Consider the following 20060-nt stretch of genomic DNA (forward strand, 5'->3'; position numbering starts at 1 on the left):
TTGCGGGACCATTAGGACTGTCAAGTCAAGTCAAGTTTATTTATACAGCCCTAAATCACATGTACAAAAATTGACAATTATTCTCAAACATCCCAGGAGGGCAAGGAAAAACTAAAAAAAAAGAGAAACCTTGAGAAGAGACCACAGATGGGAGGATCTACCTTCCAGGCTGCAATGGACCCTAACCCTAACCCTGACCAACTTAAAGGTTTGAACTAGCAATGACGCAATGTCGACTCGGGGAGGACTCTTGTCAAGTGAAAATAGATCCCAATCCCGGCAAAATCTCGAGTGATTGACTGAACCCGTTTTTTGGTTTTTCATGAAATTGAAGGCTTTGGTTGTGGTCAAAACAGCATTGAGTCAGAAAGTCTTACGTCAAGTGCTAATTACAGAAACCGTTTCAATTTAAAAACATCATAGAGACACTCGTGTGTGTGTGCAACAAAGTCACCTTTAATTGCGAACATGTACACTTATTTACAGGTTGCTTGTTTTTTTCCCCCCCTGGCCGGCTTTAGAACTGCTGCACAATGAGCTTCATCTTGCCATCGTACACAAACCTGTTGGCACGGAAGGGCTCGCTTTGGTAGAATGACGACAGGCTGTGGATGTTGATCTGACGAGCCTAAAAGACACGCTTGTCTTTTTAAAATGCCGCTGCAGGTTTGAGGTACGTTCAGGTATTTCAGCCGGCCGGCACTCTCGCTTACCTTGTCATGCAGGTCCTTCTCGGGTATCTCCACAGCGTCGTCGCGGGCTCCGTAGCGACTCCTCTGGTAGGAAACGCGCTCCGCCACCAGCTGCTTGAGGATGAAGAGCAGCAGCTCGTTGTTGTCCTTGCGGTACGCCAGGTAGGGGGAGAAGGTCTGTGGGCGGTGAGGGACGAGTGCAACATTGTTGAGGTTTTTTTTTAGTTGGCTAGCTGGCGTCGGCGTAGCGCGGCGGCCTACCTTGCGCATGCTGCGCATGACGCTGAATTTCTGCGTGTCGATGAAGCTCTCGAGCATGATGCGGACAGCCATGTTGACGTCGTCCTCTATCACGTAGTCGCGCAGATGCATCTTTGCGTGCGCCTCCGCCATGCGGATCATCGACTCGATGTGGCGCACTGTGATTGGGATGCTGCCCGTTGCCTGCCGCATGCATGGTGTGCTCGTGTTAGAGCCGTAGATGTGCATGTGGATGTGCACGTGGATGTGAGCGCATGCACGTCTTTCACCATAGACTCCTTGCGCAGGTCACTATAGATGCGCGCCACCTTGTCCTGATCCATCTGGTTGAGTTTGGGATGAACCTGCAAAGCGGCATCAATCAGCTGCTGGCTGTGTGGCACACGACTGAGGGCCTGAGGCTCCACCCACCCTGTCCTTGGCGTAGATGATGTACTTCCTGAGCAGCTCCTGAGGGATCGACGCCACGGACGAGTTGGGCGGGATCACCTCTTCCGAGGCTGCTTCCTTGTTGCCGGGGTGGTGCCTCACATGGGAACCCACCACAAAGCGAGCCAGCATCTCGTCCTGCGCGGGCACCGCACTCGTCATTGTTGGTGAAAAATAACCAAAACTTCAAATGCAAAACTGCTCAACTAAAACTAACTCCAATGACACCCCATTCATGCCGGCTTCTGCGCCTGATTTGAATCGGTACGACACTTTTTTTTTTTTTATTTCAATCTTCCAAGTGACAAATAGACATCTTACGAGGGCCAATTCCCGTTTTCATTGTGCATGGAACGCGCTGGGCTCGACTACACGCAGACATGCAAGGAACAGTTGCTCGGGCGCGCGTACCTGCACAGGGTCCACCGTGTCCCGGACCACGCACAGGACGTCAAAACGTGACACAATGGGCTCACTCAGGTCCACGTTCTCGGCAAAGGTCAGCGAGGGGTCATACCTGCCGCCTGGAAGAACAGGTCGACCGGTGGTCAGCGTGCGCACGAGCAGGCGGGCTAGCGAGCGAGCGAGCCTACCAATGGGGTTGGAAGCGGCGATGACGGTGCATCGGGCCTGCAGCGAGGTGACAATGCCCGCCTTGGAGATAGAAATGCTTTGCTGCTCCATGGCCTCGTGGATGCTGGTGCGGTCAGCGTCGTTCATCTGCACGAGCGTGCGTTAGCCTCGGTCCGCCAGTGCTGCGGCAACAACCACGTTACCTTGTCAAACTCGTCTATGAGGCAGACGCCGCGGTCGGCCAGTACCAGCGCCCCGGCCTCCAGCGTCCACTCGCGGCTGACGGGGTGCCTTTGCACATAGGCGGTCAGGCCCACGGCGGACGCACCCTGGCCTGTGGTGAACACCGCCCTGCTGGCCACCTTCTCCACATACCTGCACGAGGGAAGCCGCGTCATGGCAAGCCGTACGTAGCATAGCCCCCCTCCCCTCACCCCTGGTCTGTCCTACTTGAGGAATTGTGACTTGGCTGTCCCGGGGTCTCCGCACAGAAGCACGTTGATGTCGCCTCGCACCTTGTGCTTGCCACCTGAAACAAAGGCCGGTGGTAAAGGGCGGCGGTGAGACAGCCAAGGGCTGTAGAAAGGCTACGGCGCAACCGTTACCAGGATTCTTGGGCTCGCCTCCGAACGTGGCCACAGCGAGCGCTCTTTTGATGTCCTCGTGGCCGTAGATAGACGGCGCGATGCTGGCGAAGATCTGGACAGACGAGGCAGATTTGAATTGTCACTTAACGCCAGCCGGTTTCTTTCCCTCCCTCCCTCACCCTTTCTCCAATGCATTTGTCCTTGGAAAGAGCCACGATGGCCTTGACGTCCTCGTCCGTCAGCTCGGCCACGGCCACGCCCTCGTCACGGCGCGCTACATGGTTGGCCAGGATGACTGTGGCGAAGACTGGGAAGCCATTGGCCATGTTCAGAGAGCCGTCATAGTTGTTGTGGTAGATGCCCGTCAGCTCCTGAAAGTGCGGAGGACTTTTTAAGCAGGCCCGCTTTGCAGAGGCGGCCCGGCCCGGCCCGGCCCGCACCATCACTCACAATCTCGTCTCCCGGCTTGCAGCTGTCCACCAGGTCGGCCAGCAGGATGGCATCTTTGGAGCGTGGCAGACGGCCGGCGGCCACCTTGCCCGGACTTTCCTGGATGGTGATCCTCTGGTAGTTCTGGTACACGGTCTGAAGGAAGCCCAAGAAGACTTGGCGGGTTGAGGCGAGGCGCCCTCTAAGCAGCTTCAAGAAAGAACCCGGCGGCGGCGGCACTCACCTCCTCCATGTTAATCTCAAAGGGTCCTTGCGACTGGCACTCGGGACACGAGCCCGGTTTGACCTCCTGGTTCTGAGATTGGAAAAAGGGTCCCAGTACAAAGTTGCACTTGTTGCAGTTGTAGCGAACCAGGGCCAGCTGCGGCAGCACGCCGGTGCAGCTGCTCACCACCCCGCTGGTCCGGATCAACTGGTTCAGATGGAGCTGCCTGCAGAGCGGACAAGACGGGAAATGGCAACAGGCCGACAAAGGGACACGGACCGACCGGACCAATTCTACGTTTGCTAGCGAGTTGCCCTGTAGGCCTGGCTCCTAGAGCCCCTGAAGGCGGCCCCCACCTGAGGGAGCGAATCTCCTCCACCAGCGGCAGGTTGCATATGCGCACGTGGATTTGCTGGGCGATGCGCTCGTATTTGGGGTACATGGCCAGCACCACCTCTTTGGCTGCCTCGTCAAACACCTGAAGGAAAGGTTAGGGTTGGAAGGTAGGAAGGATGGACGGCAGGAAGACAGCAAGAAGCCATGAAACGAGGAAAGAACGAGCGGCTTAAATTGAAGCGGTGAGCCAGAGGCGAGTCGTCTCTTCCGGTTTACCTTCAACATCTCGGTGGGGGCTTCGGGCAGGAAGTAAGCCAGTACGTGCTCCCTGGCCGCCAGGTGCTCGTAATTCACCCCCAAACTCTCTTTGTTCTCTGCGTACACACGCCAAGGTGGCTCGACTTAGCGCAATCCTTGATGGGCAGATATTTATCGCGGTAACGCAAAACCTGTTGCAAAGCAGTCGCACGCGACGGATGTTGATTTGAAACGAGCGCCTCCAATTGTTTTGGCAGAGATGATTTTTTTTTCCCTCCGTCCCCACATACTGGTCATGGAAGGGCTTTACTAAAAACAACTTCAGGGGGGAGGGGGAAAATAAAGTCTTTCATTTTTGTCTTTGAGCAGCATGAAGCTTTCAAGCTTGATTCGAAACGCACCCATTCTACGTTTGCTACAGAGGAAAGACGCTCAGAGACAGGTGTTTGAGAATCCTACAGAATTTTATAGCCCAATACATGTGGAATTAATAACGCTCAAGATAAAACTAACAATAAAGCCTTTATAAAATCAATCAATCAATCAAGCAGCAAACCGCGCTAACTCATGGGGACTTATTCAAACTTGAACTCGTGGGCCTCACCTTTGCACATGTCGCTGATCTTCTCCTTGAAGACGTTGTGGCCGCTCTCGTCGACGTGCGTGCGCAGAAAGTTCTTGAAGCGGTTGTAGATCTCCAGGCGGGGGGCAGCCATGGACACCCACTCCCTCACCGTGTGACCCTGACAAGGAGCGGTATGAGGCGGTTGAGTGTGCCGAAGGCGGGCTGCGCAGGTGGGGGACCACCTTCATGTCCTCCAGGTTTTCGATGCTTTCGATCATCTCCTCCTCGCCGCCGCCGTCAGCCGCGCCTTCGGCCGCCCGTTCGGCCAGCCGCCGCCGCCGCGCCGCCGGACGCTCATCGTCCTCGTCTTCGCTGTCTGAGTAACCAAATGAAAAACGCTGACGAAAATCACACACCCAGACAAAAAACTAAACCCAAGCACGGAACTGCATATATGCGGTCAACGTCCGCCCTTCCCCAAACATGAATTACAAGCAAGTGGAAAAGAGCGAGTGAGTGAGCAGGTGCAATACGGCGTCGTATGGGAGAGTGTCTGACCGTAGAGCAGGCCTCTCCTCAGGCGCCCGCTGAGGCCCCGCTCACGATCGCGCCTCCTCATGGCCTCCTCGGCGGCCGCCCGGGCTCCCGGGGACAGTTCAGCCAGGTCCTCCTCGTCCAGGTCCAGACCCTCTGCCTCGTAGCGATCCAGCGCCGGGATGGCCCGGTAGTCCCTGCGGCGGCGGCAGCAACGGCGCACGTGACCACAGACATCTCGACCAACGTAGCAAACGTGCGCCCGTATAATTCCAGCAATAAAAAAATCACCATTGGAAGCCACGAATCACAATATGCTCAGTTGGCCCTGAATGCACCGACCGACCGGCAAGCCTTTTTTTTGCTTTATGTGACACCTCAAACACGACAGCACGATGGGTTTGGGAGGCTACTGCCAAGAACCTTTTGGCATTCTGGCTCCCAACCACTGCGTCCAACTGAGTTGGGGTTTTTGTGCTATTTCGCCTTCTTCTGACATCTCGGGGCCATAAAACTCTGTGAGCCAAGGTGCTTAATTTGGACAGTGGTAGTGCTTCGACACCCTTTTAGATAGTTCTAAGCATTTTAAAGCCAGTGGGGGTGGGGGCTAACCCATCTTCATTTTGCCAAAGTTAAATTGCTTGACTGGAAGGACGTTGAGGATCCTTATTTAGAAAAAAGCGGTGCTTTGCCGCAATCTTGCGGTCATCTGCAGCCAACCGCAAATCTTTGAATTATCGGTCGATGTGAGCAAACTGTGGCGGCGGCGGCGCTCCTCACCGCTCCATGCCTTCCCCGATCAGCTCCTCGCCATCGCCGACATCCTCTTCCTCGTCCGTGGGCAGGGCGACGTCTCCGAGAAGGCCCTCTGACTCATCCTCAAAGGGAGGCAAGTCTCTGCCAGGGCTGGAGGTCAGGTCCCCCCTCCTGGAAAGGGGCTCGGGGCTGTCTGCGGCCATGTGGTGCGACTCGGATGAATCCTGTCCACGCAACGTGTATTATTAGACACAAATCAATTTCCATGTACCTGAAGTATTGTACAATAATAATGAAACTAGAACTTTGTCATATAATTTTCTATTCTTTTTCCAACATAATGATAATTGAATGATGGTTGGTGGAAATGTTTATTTCTGTCTTAGTCTGTTTTTATGACCTCGTAGGAAGGATAAAGGGACTAGCACGTAAACGTCACTAAACCGTCCGTCCACCTTGGATCAACTTATTGCCAGTTGGTTCGACGACAAATTCGCCCGAACTCCACTCGGCGAAACATAACATAACCACGTCGCACGTCGCCCTCTTCCACGCCTGAGTCTGGACCGCGCGTACAAGAGACGAAACCAATCAACAAACCCAAAGTAAGAAGAGAAGACGGAAAGTAACTCACGGCCATTATGCTTGTTCTCCTCGCGTCCTCCCAAGCTTCTAAACGCCAGACCTTCACTTTCCCGCGAAGCCTAGTCACGCGGTACAGAAAGCCCGCGAAATGTCATGAATATTCGAAGAGATTACCTCTGATTGGTTGTGGCGAGCCAGAGGAGGCAGGCACCCGGAATTTTATGCCGACGTTGGTGTTTTCATTTTATATTTGGTGGCTTGTAGTTGATGGTGTTATTAAATCGAATGTGTTTGAATAAAAGGTTGGAAAAAAAAAAAACGTTATGCCGACATTTGTTAATTTTGGGGCCACCAACTCATATAACAACGTAAAACACGGATACATATTGCCATATAAAGCAGTTAACCAAATGTCTGATTTTTATGTTTTGTTCGGCGAATATAAAAACAAGGAATAAAACACCAGACAAGTTATAACATAAATGTTTATTAAAACAATAATAAAAGTACAACTCAAACCAGCAATCTAATGTGAAACTGCAGTCGATATACTGGAGAACAATATTTAGGCATGTATATGCATACACGTTATTTAAAACCCACTAAAAGTAAATCGTAAATCTACATTCTTGCTCACATAGTTGACGCTAGGGGACGCAACACGTCCACTGACTGACCCGTTGATGCACGGAAAGGCAGTTCACCAACTGACTCGTTCGCGAACGGTAAAGTCAGAATTCGTTCCCTCACTGATCCATTCTCGCGATGAACTGGAAACTCACTGATTCGTTCACTCACAGATTTGTTCGTTAGTGAACGGGAAATGCAATTCACGACTCGTTCGTGAACGGGAAGTGACGTCATTTTCTTCTTCGTCTTGTTTTACGGCGAGGTGGCACCAGCTTCAATGGGCATTACCGACACCTACTGGTTGAAGTCATATGAACTGAAAAAAAACTTGTTCACTGAAAAGATTTGTTCTTTTGAACGAGCCAACAATAGCTTCAATACGACACCTACTGTGTGGGTGGACAAGTTACGTTATCGCATGTTGATTGAAGTCATGCGAACTGAAAAAGAACGAATCACTTCAGGGAGTTATCCATTCACTGAAAAGATTTGTTCACTCACAAGCCAACACTAGTGCACAACATCCACAATAAGAGAAAATGTAAGATATGTGATTGTGAACTGGCATACATGTGTTACATGTTAAGATTGTAGATTTTGGTTCAGTTTTGTGTTTGTTTTGTTTTTAAATGGCTGCATGTTTGAAATGAAACCTCAAATTTGAACATTGTCCTCATTATTTCTCCTCCTACTCTGTGACATTAGCAGGAATGAACTGGTCTCTCTTTTCAGGTGCAACAACTTACATTCCCACATTTGCTGAAGTTTGTGAATGTGATGGAAACAGACTCGCAAAGGTTTACCTTGTAAACAAAACGCTCAGTTTCAGTTCCGCTGAGTTCACGCAAAGGCTCATGGAGTGTAGGAATAAGGTGGATTATTTTTAGAATCTTTAAGGTCCGTTTTGGAGAACGTCCCAAAATTGTAGGTGAGCCATGGCCACAATGACTTTTTTAAGCCTTTCTTGTTGTTCAAGAAAACCTGACAGGTGCATTTTGGGATTAAGACCCCCCCACAAAAAATATTCTTCTGACTTTTATTTGAAAACAACAAGACAAGCATGAACACAAAAGCCACCAGAAACAAGCAACTGCCGTTTGGAAGCCCACTCACTTCCTCTTGAACCTGATTGACACAAACACACAAATAAAAAGCAGAAGATGAAGTAGGACAAGAAAAGAAGTTGACAAAGATAGAAAAAAGAACAAACCTGGAGCTTCCAGAGCGCTTCCGGTCCAAACCAAGACGTTTCCTGTCTGTGAAGGATGGCCTGAGAAAATACAAACGGTGAGGCGTCAAGCTTTTGGGCATGTCGTGCAAATAAGGCCTACGTAAGAAATAGAACATCGGAAGATGAGGAATCAAGCTTTTCGGGATGTAGCGCATATAAGGCCTACATCAGAAGAAGAGTATAATTGAAATGAAAAAGTTCAAAACTGTAAATTCTATAACAACTGTGGCATCCGAGCATTCACCCGCCTCAGTTAAATGGAGCGGGCGCCAAAGCGCAATCCAACACACCAAGTATTCTTTTCTCCAAGCGGCCAGCTACTTTGAAGCTCGCGGCACACACTTTTATATCATGAAGCAAGAAAGGTTCAATAAAGACACTGTGCCCACTCGCCATCTGCGCAATTTGCAGGTCTCGCTCGTGTGGATTTCTCAGAAAGGACGAACCGCTCCGAATCGGTTCGGCACGCCTGTTCCTGCTTGGTACAAGCTCCCAAGCGTAGGCACATTTGATTTGGGCAGTTTTGTCCTTTGTTGTTCTCCACCAGGGGGCACGAAAGAAGGCTTCAAAGCAGTTTTGTCTTGGATTACAATGGGGTGAGAAGTCCCAATGAAAAGGCTTTGTCGGCACAACATTCGTCCCATCCAAAATGAAGGGAGCTCTCACCCAGCTCGGTAGTGTTTGAGGGCTTTGTTGCTGACGTTGGTCAACTCTTGGTCGAAGGCAGACTTGCGTCCCGCTTTGCCTCCTTTTGCCGCCTTCTGATTGGCTGTATACAGAGACATACACGCATGCAGGTAGGTGAGTCGGGCGCACATGGAGGAGCGCTTGTTGGCTTTCTGACCTTTAATGTCGCCGTTCTCATCCTCAGCCATGGCTCGGGCTCTCTTGGGCCGGCGCTCGCGCTTGGCGGCTCGCTCGGCGAACATTTGAGCCTTCAGGATCTCAAATTGAGCACGCTCCTCCGCCTACGAGGCAAAAACCACCTGTCAGGGCACACGTTCTCGCACAGGTACAATTTGAGCACGCACAAAAGGCCCCGACCGTCATGTTTTTCTTCTTGCTGTCCTTGACAAACTTGTTGCGCTTTTTCTTCCCTCGCAGAGCCAAGTCGAAATCCTGCAGCGCCTTATTAACTACATGCACGTGACACACAATTTGGTTAATGAAAGTGCTGAACGGCCGCTTGCGCACCGTGGAACGCTACTCACTGCGGCTCTGTTTCCTTTCCTGCTGTGTCTGGAACCAAACTCGCTGAGTGTTGTCGGAGGCGGAGCTGTCCAGACGTTTCTGGGCCGCACTCAACTCCAAAAACACACACACACGCAGACAAAATTGAGCCACGACAAGTAGCAAGTCTGTTTCCAGAGTTGATGGCGATATTGATAACTAGTAGAAAATTTGGCACATTTAGGTATATGGTTAGTGTGCCATTGTGTGTGAAGCAACAACTTATTCGATTGATGACGCAACCAAATATGTTCAAACCAATCACAGATCGAGCCTCTAATCCAAACAAAGACTGAAGTGGCACGCAAGGCAAGTAAAAGAATCCTTTTGGGGGGATTGAGGTACTCCAATTAGGGTGCCTACCTTGGCCTCTGTGGCGGCCATTTCTCGCTCTTCCTTCTCCAGTCTCACCACGGCCTCTACGTCCTTCTCCAGTTTGGAAATGAGGTCTCGGAATTTGAGGATAACGTCTGCAACGGACGCAACGCAGTTTTTCACAAGCCGATGAGGCGCGGCGCGTATATGCGCACTTACCTGGTGGAAGCACGCGGGCCTTGACGGTGCTCCTGGCCGACTTGACCACTTCTTTCAGCGTTTTCCTTTCCGACTCGCCAACCAGCGACACAGAGCGTCCCGAGCGTCCCGCCCTGGCCGTACGGCCCACGCGGTGGACGTAATGTTTGACGGTGGACGGCATGGTGAAGTTGATGACCTGACGGGGAGGGACGCAGAATGAGCGCATGTTGAGAGCGCGCGGGCGGCACAGGAAGGTTATTACCGTTTTGACGCCGTCAATGTCCAGACCTCTGGCCGCCACGTCCGTCGCCACCAGGACGTCGATCTGGTCGTCCTTAAAGCGCCTGCGCAAAGTTCTCCCATCAGCTTTTGTCTTGCCAATGACAGGTTGTCAAGTTTGGCTTCACCACAAGATTTACACATTTATGTGGCTAATAACGGCAACCTGTCGATAGGCTAGGATCTTGAAACGAGAGTGGAGGGTAACAAGTGCGATTGATTCAAATCATCGGCCAGCGCTTCCCGGGCGAGGTACCCGCCTGAGGTTCTCCAGTCTCTGGTTCTGGCTGAGCTCCCCATGCAGCTCGCCGGCCTTGAGGCCCATGAGGCCCAGCAGGATGTGCAGTCTGTGCGCCTGCTTCCTGGTCTGCGTGAAGACCATCACGCGGTCCTGGAAGGTTCTGGTGAGCAGAGCTGTGACACAAGCATGACAAGTTAGGACGGGAGCGTTAGACTGGGCACAACATGACGCCCTCCCACACACCCACCCGCCACCACCGCCTCGCGGTCGCCTTCGCGGTTGGCTCGGATCCGCACAAACTCCTGGCGCAAGTACGGAGCCACGTCTGTGTTGCTGTTCACAAAGATCCTGACGGGCTGCTTGAGCGAGACGGCCGCAAGGTCCTTCACCTGAGGATGCAGAGAAGCTTCTGATTGAAAATGTCCAGAACACTTCCTTTGCGGTGCCGCATCAACAAGCCAACTTGAGATCCGATTCATTGAATTGAATTCACTTTTGTGCGTGCAAATAAGAGCCACTCGAGGCTGAGCCCAACGTGCCACGGAATGCACCGGAAATAGCTTGCTCAGACCAGCGCTATTATTTCTCAACGCGCCATTTTGCACCAGAGCGCACCGACTTTGTTCTGGCTTTGCACCTGCCAATGAGATCTTGATTCAAGTTTCTTTTGTCATCACAGTGTAGCTTTTCTTCAAAGTTGTCCATTGTTGAAGAAAAGTTGTATGCACTGATTGAAAACAATGTGTATGTTTTTTTTCCCCTGCCAATATTTACACCAAATTGGCCCTTTTCCCCAAAACAAAGCTGGGCTTGAATTCTGAATCGTCTGCCTCCTTGGCTGCTCACGGCTCTCCCTCTACATGGAACAGCTGGCCCGGGCGCGAGTTCCCCTCTCAAGTCAAAGCTGCCAAACTGCAACTGGGTTCAATTGAGAGTGAACAGGCACCGATGGTGAGTCGCTCACTCGCTGGGTACCTCCTCAGTCATGGTGGCAGAGAACAACATGGTTTGTCTGTTGTATGAGCACAGCCTGATGATCTCCTTCATCTGCTCTTCAAAGTACTCGTCCAGCATCCTAACGAGGAAACCCAAAAAAAAATTGGAGGTCAGCTCGCAGAAGTCGCTCGTGAGCATGCTTTTGCCCGCGGCCGGCCGGGCTGACCATTTAGTGTGTTTGGGGGAAACAAAAAACATCAAGCTTTCAACCAACGCCACAACCCAACTGCCACAGGTCATCTAGCCCAGCCGTCTTTGGTAAAGCAACGCGGCTCCTCTACCTGTCGGCTTCATCCAGAATGAGGATCTCGATGTGCGACAGCTCAAAGCTAGGCGCGTTGTGCAGATGGTCGATGAGTCGGCCCGGGGTGGCGATGAGGACATCTGGACCCGCTCTCAACGCCGCCTCCTGAGACTTCAAGTCCAGACCGCCTGAGGGGATGCCCAGCGGGGAAGAGGTCAGGCCCGTCTACTCAGCCCAAATACTTGTCCAGAAATTTTAGAGACGCGTTTCCCGGGGTCTTGAGTCAGACTTTATCGGCGGCAAAGAGCAACCGCGTGCAATCAGAGCACTTAATAGGCTAACATTAGCTTACATGTAACATCATGTCACTTTCTAAACCCACATGCTTGTAAAAGTAAAAACGTAGCTTTGTGGTTTTTTGTTTGGGCTCCTATTCCATAGCTGACCTACAGATGCCGTCGCGGCGGGCGGGGGAATGCTCGCGAGTCGCCGAGGCTAAATTTCTCAACGGATTTACACGATTCACGAAAATGATACTTTCGACGAAAAAAAAAATAATAATCAAACAAATCCGCAGATATGCGGAAAATTCTCCTGGCTAATTTCTTGACATAACAATAACGGCCTCGCCAGGAATAAAAGACACATTGAATGCAAACAATAAATTTGTTGACGCCCAGATAGAGGATGACGTACCGACAGCCAGGCACGTTGTGACGGAGGTGAACTGGGCCAGCTGCCGCGCCACCGAGTGAACCTGGATGCCCAGCTCTCGGGTCGGGACCAGAACCAGCACCCGGGTCACCTGGGACGTCGTACCGGGCTTGTAAACCAAGCGCTCTAAAACCGGTAACATGAACGCAGCGGTCTTTCCTGCGGCCGACAAACAAACCAACCAAAATGAGACCGACGGCCGCGGGTAAGTTGCGGCCAACGGGCAGCCAACGTACCTGTGCCCGTAGCGGCGCAGGCGCAGAGGTCTCGGCCCATTAGCCCCACTGGGACGCAGGCCTTCTGGATGGGGGTGGGGCGCTTGAAGCCCAAGGCCGCAACGGCCTGCGGGAGGGGCAGCAACCGCCAGCTCAGTCACTCACAGGTACACAAATGAAGTTTGAAAAAGGCAATTTCTTGCTAATTGTTCAGATAGTTTCTCATCTAATACAAAAGCTTTCTTTCCTTCTGAGTTTTTGTTCTCCCGGCAGAATTACTTTAGTTACGTCCCCACGCCTCCATATTGCTGATGTAAAAATAACTAGGCCTCATCACATTGTGACATTGGTAGGCCAGTCCAAGACGGATGATGAATGGTGATATTAGAACTTCAAACTACACTTAAAAGGGTTTGTCACCCACTTTTTTTTTGTCTTTCGGTATTTGGTCTTGCGTATATCAGACCTGCCGTTGGCCATTCACCACGGTTACCTTCAGGATAGGTCTGGACAGGTTCATGTCATCAAAGGAGAGTGTGTCGTCAAACTGCGAGGCATCTTCGTGAAACGACTGCGCCTGAACACGCACAGAGGCATCAATCACGCGTGCACAAATTTGTCAACGGCTGCCCTGGGAACTAGCCAACAGAAGCGAGGTGCAAAACTTTCCAGTTGGCTGCCAAAAACAAGCGCGCAAGGACCTCGTCCGTTGTGCAACCTATGGATGAACGCCCCGCGCCTCGACACAAAGACGTGGCAAGGTATGGCCCTTAGCATTATGACAAGATAAGCCCCTCCTTTCCAATGCTCCCAGTGCTTACCTCCCCCTCCTCATCAGACTTCTTCTTCCTCCCGCGACGTTGCTTCTCCCGCAGCGTATCTGCCGGCACAAAACAGGAAGTCAGTCACAAAGAGAAAAATAAAATAAAAGTACCTCACCTGCTTGGGTGAGAACTTCTTCGTCGGCAGAGTTGAACTCATCCTCGGCGTCCTCGCTATCCTCGGACTTTGCATCCCCTTCGGCCGTTTCTTTCTTTTCCGCAGAACCTTCTTGACCCGCAGACGCCTTCTCCTGCTCAGCGGATGGAAAGTAAAACCTCCATCGCCAGGAAGCAAAAGCTGAGCCGACGGGAAATTGACAGCTGACATACCTCTGCCTTCCTCTTCTTCCGCACCTTGTCAATCTTCTGGTCCAGAGTGGTGAGACCTTTCTGCGCCCCACGTTACAGCAGCCAGAAATTATGTGAGATTTAAAAGATAAAAATAAACACGCACATTCTACACTTTGTCTGCAGCAAAGCTTGCGTTACCTTGCTACGTGAATAAACTTCACTTCGGAATTGAGGGGAAACAGACCCCAGTTTGGAGCAGACTGATTGTCCATTATACAACACAAGTTCTTGGGAGGGGGGGGGGTTATAAACTTGAAATGAAAACCCGCAAAGGGATAGGGAGAAAAACAACAACACAATTTCGGGGAAGAAGGGCCAAATAGCAATTTGCGGCCCAGGGTTAGGAGCTTGACGTCTCCCCGGGCAAAAATCTCACACCTTGCAAGCAGTCAGCCCATAACAGGACGGTGGCGTGTCTTCGTACCTTCTTCTTAAGCTGCTTCATGACGTCGGCCATGGTCCAGTCATCGCCAAGGTCCCACGCGTCTTGTTCTCCAAACACAAAGTTGCGGTCAAAGTCTCCGGCGGCCTGGCTGCCAAACTTCTTCTTCCTGTTCAGGACGATGGGTTCTTCCTGGAAGGCACACGCGCGGCCATCACAACTTGGACAACGTCAGCAAACGTTCAGCAAGCCATTGGGCGGTCTTGTCGGCTGTTCGCCAACAACCCTTTGGGTGTCCGAACAAAACAACTGACGTCCATCCAAGGACAAGACCCGGAATCTTCAAAATGGCAAAATATTTACAATTGACTCAATTGGGCAAATTTATTTGAAATAAGGTCTCAAATGATTTGTCTTGTAGCACACTCATCACAATTACATTTGTGACATCCAAGTCCATTTGTGATGATTGCGCTACAGGACGTCCAATTGTCAAATAATCTCAGCACCCGTAGGTCCATTTCTGTGTGATTGTTTCATCTGTTACATCTTCTATTTTGATGGTCCATTAATCCGGAGGAAATTTGAAATGCAACATAACAGTTGGTAAAAATGTCGAGAAGAAATGCCGACGAAATGTGAATAAAAATGTCAATGTAAATATGAACAAAACATACATGTTGTTTCTTTAAGGAATAAGTCATTTTCCAATTTGGTTGTTCTCACTTAGTTGAAGTTGGGTTTTTTTATGAGAAAGAATAATAAACATCCATTTAAAACTGGATCATCTACAACGTTGTTATATCAGAATCAGCTTTATTGGCCAAGTTTGAGCATGCCAAACAAGGAATTTGACTCCGGTTGATCGCAGCCTCTATACAACATTCAGATGACTAACAACATTTCAGTGGCAAGAACAGGATAGGCTAGGTGATGGCCAACACAATGAAAACACTTGGTGGACATTTGGCATTTGACTTGACGTCGTTTTTCATGAGCTATTCTTTCGATTCCGCAGAAAAATTGTACTCGGTGCGCTGCTTACACACGCCGCGCCTCGAACCGGCTAGAAGTGCGCCTTCCTCGGGAAGAGATCAGCTCCCGGCCGGCCTCCCTTACCTCACACTCGGACTCGCTGTCAGGTTCTTCCGGACTTTGCTCGTCGTCCCGGATGGTTCCGATCAGGCCCAGTTGCGCCAACATAGCGAACGAACAGTTTGTCTTGTGTCCTTCTTGCTTTCGAAACCTTGGCGGCCAGCACCTCGAGCGACGCACACGTGGGGCGAGTCAACAGGAAGTTCTAAGAATCTGCTTCCGGGCCATGCGAGAAGAGCTTCCGTGAGTCGTTGATGGTGGAGGAGACCTTTTAATAATATTGTATTATTAAATTTCCCTGCGATGACTGAGTTTCCCCAGCAGATAGGGAAACGCCCAATAGCGCATTTACTCCCGGACGCCGTGCCAGAAAGCTCGGTGTATACTCACAAGTGCGCGTACTCAGTAGTACGGTCTCGGCGCACTGCGCGCTCTCTGCATCCATCCTGGAAGTAGGACCCTCCCATCTGTGGTCTCTTCTCAAGGTTTCTCACCTCCCCTAGTTGGACATTTGAGTTTTTCCTTGCCCTCGTGGGAGTTTAAGATCAGGGGATGGCTAAGAATATTGTCATTTGTCATTTTCACATGTCCTGAGTATTGTTAGTCACCTAAATGTTGAACAGAAACTGTGATGTAACCAAGTCAAATTTCTTGTTTGGCACGCTCAAACATGGCGAATAAATTCTTCTTGAATCTTGAATATTTTTGACCTCCCGAGTAGAACTAGTTAAGTCACATAGTGCACTGTGGATATGTGGGGAATAACTAGTATAAAAGTAATTTTTTTTAGACTCATTAGTTTGATATCAAGGCTTCAAGGGGCTTTCACTTGGCAAGTCGTCCGTATTTTATCATTTACAAGTTCACTAGTGGCTATTAGGGTTATCACTTGTTGACTAGTGCAAGAAACGCCAGGTCACTAGTTAACATGTGACAACATTCGACATTCAAGAAGCAAACATGTTAAAACTTTTGTATCTTACTTGTTTCCTAGTAAGACTAATTTTAAACATTACTAGCTTGGTCCAGTAGGCCACAAGGGCATCAAAAAGCTGCCTAGCTGGGATGTTGGCACTACTAGTGTGTTTCTAGGTGCCACTAGCTAGACTTACGTCAGTAGTAGTTGGACACATGTTGCACATGTCGCTGAAAATGAGCGACTGGTTTGAGTTTCTGTGCCACTTGTATGACAATATGCATAACTAGTGTTGACTCAATGTCCAATTAGTATTGACAAAGACTGAACTAGTGAAGAACACTAATGTCTGATATCAAGGATATGGAATAAATGCTCAAATGGCTCGCCATATAATGAGTGTATGACTTAAAAAAAAAAAGTCCGTCTGTTTGACAGTATAGACGGAGAAAAAAAAAGACGCGTTGTGCCAATGGCAATTAAGCCTCAGAGGAGAGCGAAACGCTGGCCGTGTTCATCATCATCCCTTTGCGATTTAAGTCCTCGGATGCTGTGACCTTTTGGGTTGTTTTTCCTCTGGAGATTTTCAAGCGTGTGAGGCAATTCTCAGTGGAACGTCCACTGGGTGACTTGATGAATCCACGGGGGAGGAACTAAAGTTCAAGCAGCTCGTTAGCAGAAATGGAAAGAAGCCAAAAGGGCAAATACTTGCCTACTGTACTTGAAGACTTTTCCCCCAGTACTCGGAACTTTTACTAAGTGTGTATATACATATTTATCCGCCGACTTTTATATTTGAAACCAGTGTACATTTTGCGTGGTACGCTTACAAAACAATGCATTTTAATGCCTGACAATTATTTAAATAAATAAATAAATAAATAAATAAATAAATAAATAAATACATACATACATACATACATACATACATACATACACACATACATAAATAAATAAAAAAATAAATAAATAAATAAACAAATCCATCCATTTTCTGAAGCGCTTAGTTCCCACGGGGGTCGCGGGCGTGCTGGAGCCTATCCCAGCCGTCATCGGGCAGTAGGCAGGGAACACCCTGAACTGGTTGCCAACCAATCGCAGGGCACACAGAGACCAACAACCAAAATTTGGAGTGCCCAATTGGCCTATCAAGCATGTTTTTGGGATGTGGGAGGAAACCGGAGTGCCCGGAGAAAACCCACGCGGACACGGGGAGAACATGCAAACTCCACACAGGGAGGGCCGGAGGTGGAATGGAACCCGCACCCTCCTAACTTGCGGCTTGCGTGTGGCTCGCACGTGTGAGAGTCATCGCAATATGGTTTGCTCCGTTTGAAGCGATTTGCCATCGGAGGCCTGCCACCGTCCCCCATCGTGAGCCCATCATATCACTCCAACAATAAAAACAATCATGCTCTGACATGACGGATAAGCACACGGCGACCACGCTGACAAGGTGCTGCCGAGCCCAAGCAATATTGTAAAACACGTGACCGATATCAACGGGGAACGCATCATACTTGTGTGTGGGTGTGTGAGTCTGAGCGTGTGTGTGTGTAAGCGTGCGCGCGTGCGTGTGTCCTTAGGCTATAAAACATGGCTGTCAGGCGGGTGTGGGGTCAGAAGTGTATCCGAGTGACAAGGGTGAGTATCCGCTTCATCTTCTAGTCATGCACACCCGCAGAAAAAAAAAAAAAAACGGCTGGCTGCAGCTTTTGAAGTATTTTGCAGCTCTGCTTTTCTGTCAATAAACATTCGGAGTTTGGGTTGCAGCCGTCATTTAGTGAAACTCGTACATTGTGTGCATTCTGAAGTTTTGGAGTGGTGTCTTCCTTTTCTCCCCAGCCACATACACCTTTTGTTATGATGGATGATGATTGTTCATCTAGTTTTGTGCTCCAAATATGTGATTGTGATTCCATGTTCTGTTGTTTCAAATATAGTGACTGAAGGACGCCTGGCAACTTTTCATCTTTCCTGACGTATTCTTGCGACATTGCCTTATTTCATGATTATTTTGCTCCTATTTTTCTAAGCTCATCTCCTTTACAGCAGATTTGGTGTTTGATTTTTTTGTTGAAGGTTTGATTTGATTTGTTGATTTTGTCAGGTTGTACTCCCAATATGATGGTTCTTTTGGGTGATGAGCAGCTCTCCCCCCCAGATTTTGCAAGGCTTGAGTCAGGGTTTGCTCTTGTTGAAGCAGGAAACCCACTCAATGTGTGAAGGTATTCCATGGCAGATTTTGCTCACCATTGTGACAGTTGATTTGGAAGCTTTTGGCAGCCTGCGCATGTCAAGAGAACTCCAAGGCTTCTTCAAATATTGTTTTTTGACATTGTCAGAGTGCGGGCAGGCGTCAAGATGGGCGACGCCGCCTTGGGCAACGCCAGTGCAGTCATCCAATACCGAGACTCGCTCAGCAAAGCGGTGCTCAAGAATGTGTTGGTGCTCGCCATCGGCCTGTCCATCAACTACATCAACGCCAGCCTCATGTACACCTTCTGCAAGCACCAGGTAGGCCAACACAGCCCCGCCGTCGTCGCAGCGCCGTTGCAGCGCCGTTGCAAGGCAAAAGTCATTTGTCCACAAGGAGCTCGAGCAACATTTGACATTGTGGCAGATGGGCCGAGAGGGCGGGCCAAAGGACGTGTTGAGCGCTAGCTGGGCTTAACCAAATGCGACCATGTGACGACGACAGACAGACAGACAGACAGACGATAAACGGAGCCTTGGGAGACGGCTCCTCGTACTGGGACTTTGGCTTTTCGGGCTGGGGACTTTTTGAAGACTTGACTTTTACACGGGATGGCTTTTGAGCTCAGCCCAGTTACTTGAGGGAGGTCGGCACAACGCGTTTGTAGGGTTGGCTGGCATCTGCTGAAATGGGACTAGACCACGCGGGAGAAGGGTCGTGAGCATCACGCTCCATGTTGCTCCGAGACAACTTTTGTGGCTCCGTGACAATTGAATTGAAGACAAGGCTGAGAAGAGAGCCTTGGGGAACACCCCTCTCGGTTTGGTTTGACTGAAATCAGTTGTTTGAACTGGCTGTCTTCCAGATCTTCTACTCCAATCCTCGCTACGTCCTCTTCTTCACCCTGGTGGTCAACGACATGATCCAGATGAGCGTGGGCGTCATCCTCTTTGTGGTCAGCTACACCCTGTACAGGATCAGCGTCCTATCGTGCGCCCCCTTCATCCTGATGGCCATCATCACCACTGAGAACACGCCCCTCATCCTGGCGTGCATGGCGGGCGAGTGCTACGTGGCCGTGTGCCTGCCGCTTCACCACGCCCGCATCTGCACACTCAGGAGGACTCTAGCCCTCATCGCCTTGATCTGGGCAATCAGCGTCATCTCCGCCTTCCCGGATCTCTTTGTCACTCTGGCCTCCGAGCCTCCGGAGTTCTTCTCCTCCAGAATCTTCTGCCTCCGAGAGACGGCCTTCCCCAATCCGTTGTTGGCTCTGAAGCGGGACATCACCTACATCATCTACCTGGTCCTGGTGTGGTCAGTCATCTTCTTCACGTACTTCAAGATCCTCTTCACGGCCCAAACGGCCAGTAAGGACGCCAAGAAGGCTCGGCGGACCATCGTTCTGCACGGTGTTCAGGTTCTACTGTGCATGACCATCTACGCTGTGCCCCTGGTCCAGGACGCGCTCCTGCGCGTCTTCCCCAGGAACTATTCGGACTCGCTGTTTGCTTGCCACGTCGTGGTTCAGATGTTGCCCCGCTCCATCAGCCCCATCATATACGGTGTGCGGGACAAGTGCTTCAGGAAGTACCTGAAACACTACCTGGCGTGCAGGACTGCACCGCACGGTGCCCACTGCACCTGACCCCTCCCGTGGGAGAAAAAGGACACTTGCCAAATGGAGGAAGGCGTTTGCCGGTGGGCTGGCACCTGGGGCCCTTTCAAGGGGTGCCGTATGCTTTACAAAAAAAGACAGGTGTCATTTAGA

At 50.3% G+C, this 20060-nt stretch overlaps 3 protein-coding genes across 3 annotated transcripts; 1 reads left to right on the forward strand and 2 right to left on the reverse strand.

The window, feature by feature from the left end:
• Positions 1 to 432: 432 nt before the first annotated feature.
• Positions 433 to 6415, reverse strand: mcm2 (minichromosome maintenance complex component 2). The gene is made up of 20 exons (XM_085924955.1): positions 6281 to 6415; positions 5671 to 5870; positions 4915 to 5087; positions 4599 to 4732; positions 4396 to 4534; positions 3810 to 3907; positions 3554 to 3675; positions 3216 to 3423; positions 2993 to 3127; positions 2722 to 2913; positions 2561 to 2654; positions 2406 to 2484; positions 2159 to 2330; positions 1976 to 2102; positions 1794 to 1906; positions 1365 to 1520; positions 1223 to 1297; positions 954 to 1136; positions 714 to 869; positions 433 to 628 (listed from the first exon to the last, which is right to left on the reverse strand). The coding sequence occupies exons 1-20, from the start codon at positions 6284 to 6286 to the stop codon at positions 518 to 520; spliced, it is 2673 nt and encodes an 890-aa protein (XP_085781081.1). The 5' UTR covers positions 6287 to 6415; the 3' UTR covers positions 433 to 517.
• Positions 6416 to 7883: 1468 nt separating this feature from the next.
• Positions 7884 to 15482, reverse strand: ddx27 (DEAD (Asp-Glu-Ala-Asp) box polypeptide 27). The gene is made up of 21 exons (XM_085924946.1): positions 15201 to 15482; positions 14124 to 14273; positions 13679 to 13738; positions 13467 to 13599; positions 13349 to 13407; positions 13021 to 13104; positions 12549 to 12654; positions 12295 to 12471; positions 11636 to 11786; positions 11334 to 11433; positions 10606 to 10747; positions 10378 to 10531; positions 10101 to 10182; positions 9857 to 10034; positions 9686 to 9792; positions 9304 to 9397; positions 9137 to 9228; positions 8937 to 9060; positions 8759 to 8861; positions 8072 to 8131; positions 7884 to 7986 (listed from the first exon to the last, which is right to left on the reverse strand). Exons 1-21 carry the CDS (start codon positions 15282 to 15284, stop codon positions 7971 to 7973), a joined length of 2256 nt encoding a protein of 751 aa, XP_085781072.1. The 5' UTR covers positions 15285 to 15482; the 3' UTR covers positions 7884 to 7970.
• Positions 15483 to 18456: 2974 nt separating this feature from the next.
• Positions 18457 to 19937, forward strand: LOC147049651 (odorant receptor 131-2-like). Its single transcript, XM_085924595.1, has 2 exons — positions 18457 to 18609; positions 19155 to 19937. The coding sequence occupies exons 1-2, from the start codon at positions 18457 to 18459 to the stop codon at positions 19935 to 19937; spliced, it is 936 nt and encodes a 311-aa protein (XP_085780721.1).
• Positions 19938 to 20060: the final 123 nt, after the last annotated feature.

This window comes from Syngnathus leptorhynchus, chromosome 11 (genome assembly GCF_054491065.1).
Source record: "Syngnathus leptorhynchus isolate UIUO chromosome 11, UIUO_Slep, whole genome shotgun sequence".
In the NCBI taxonomy this organism is placed as follows: Eukaryota; Metazoa; Chordata; class Actinopteri; order Syngnathiformes; family Syngnathidae; genus Syngnathus; species Syngnathus leptorhynchus.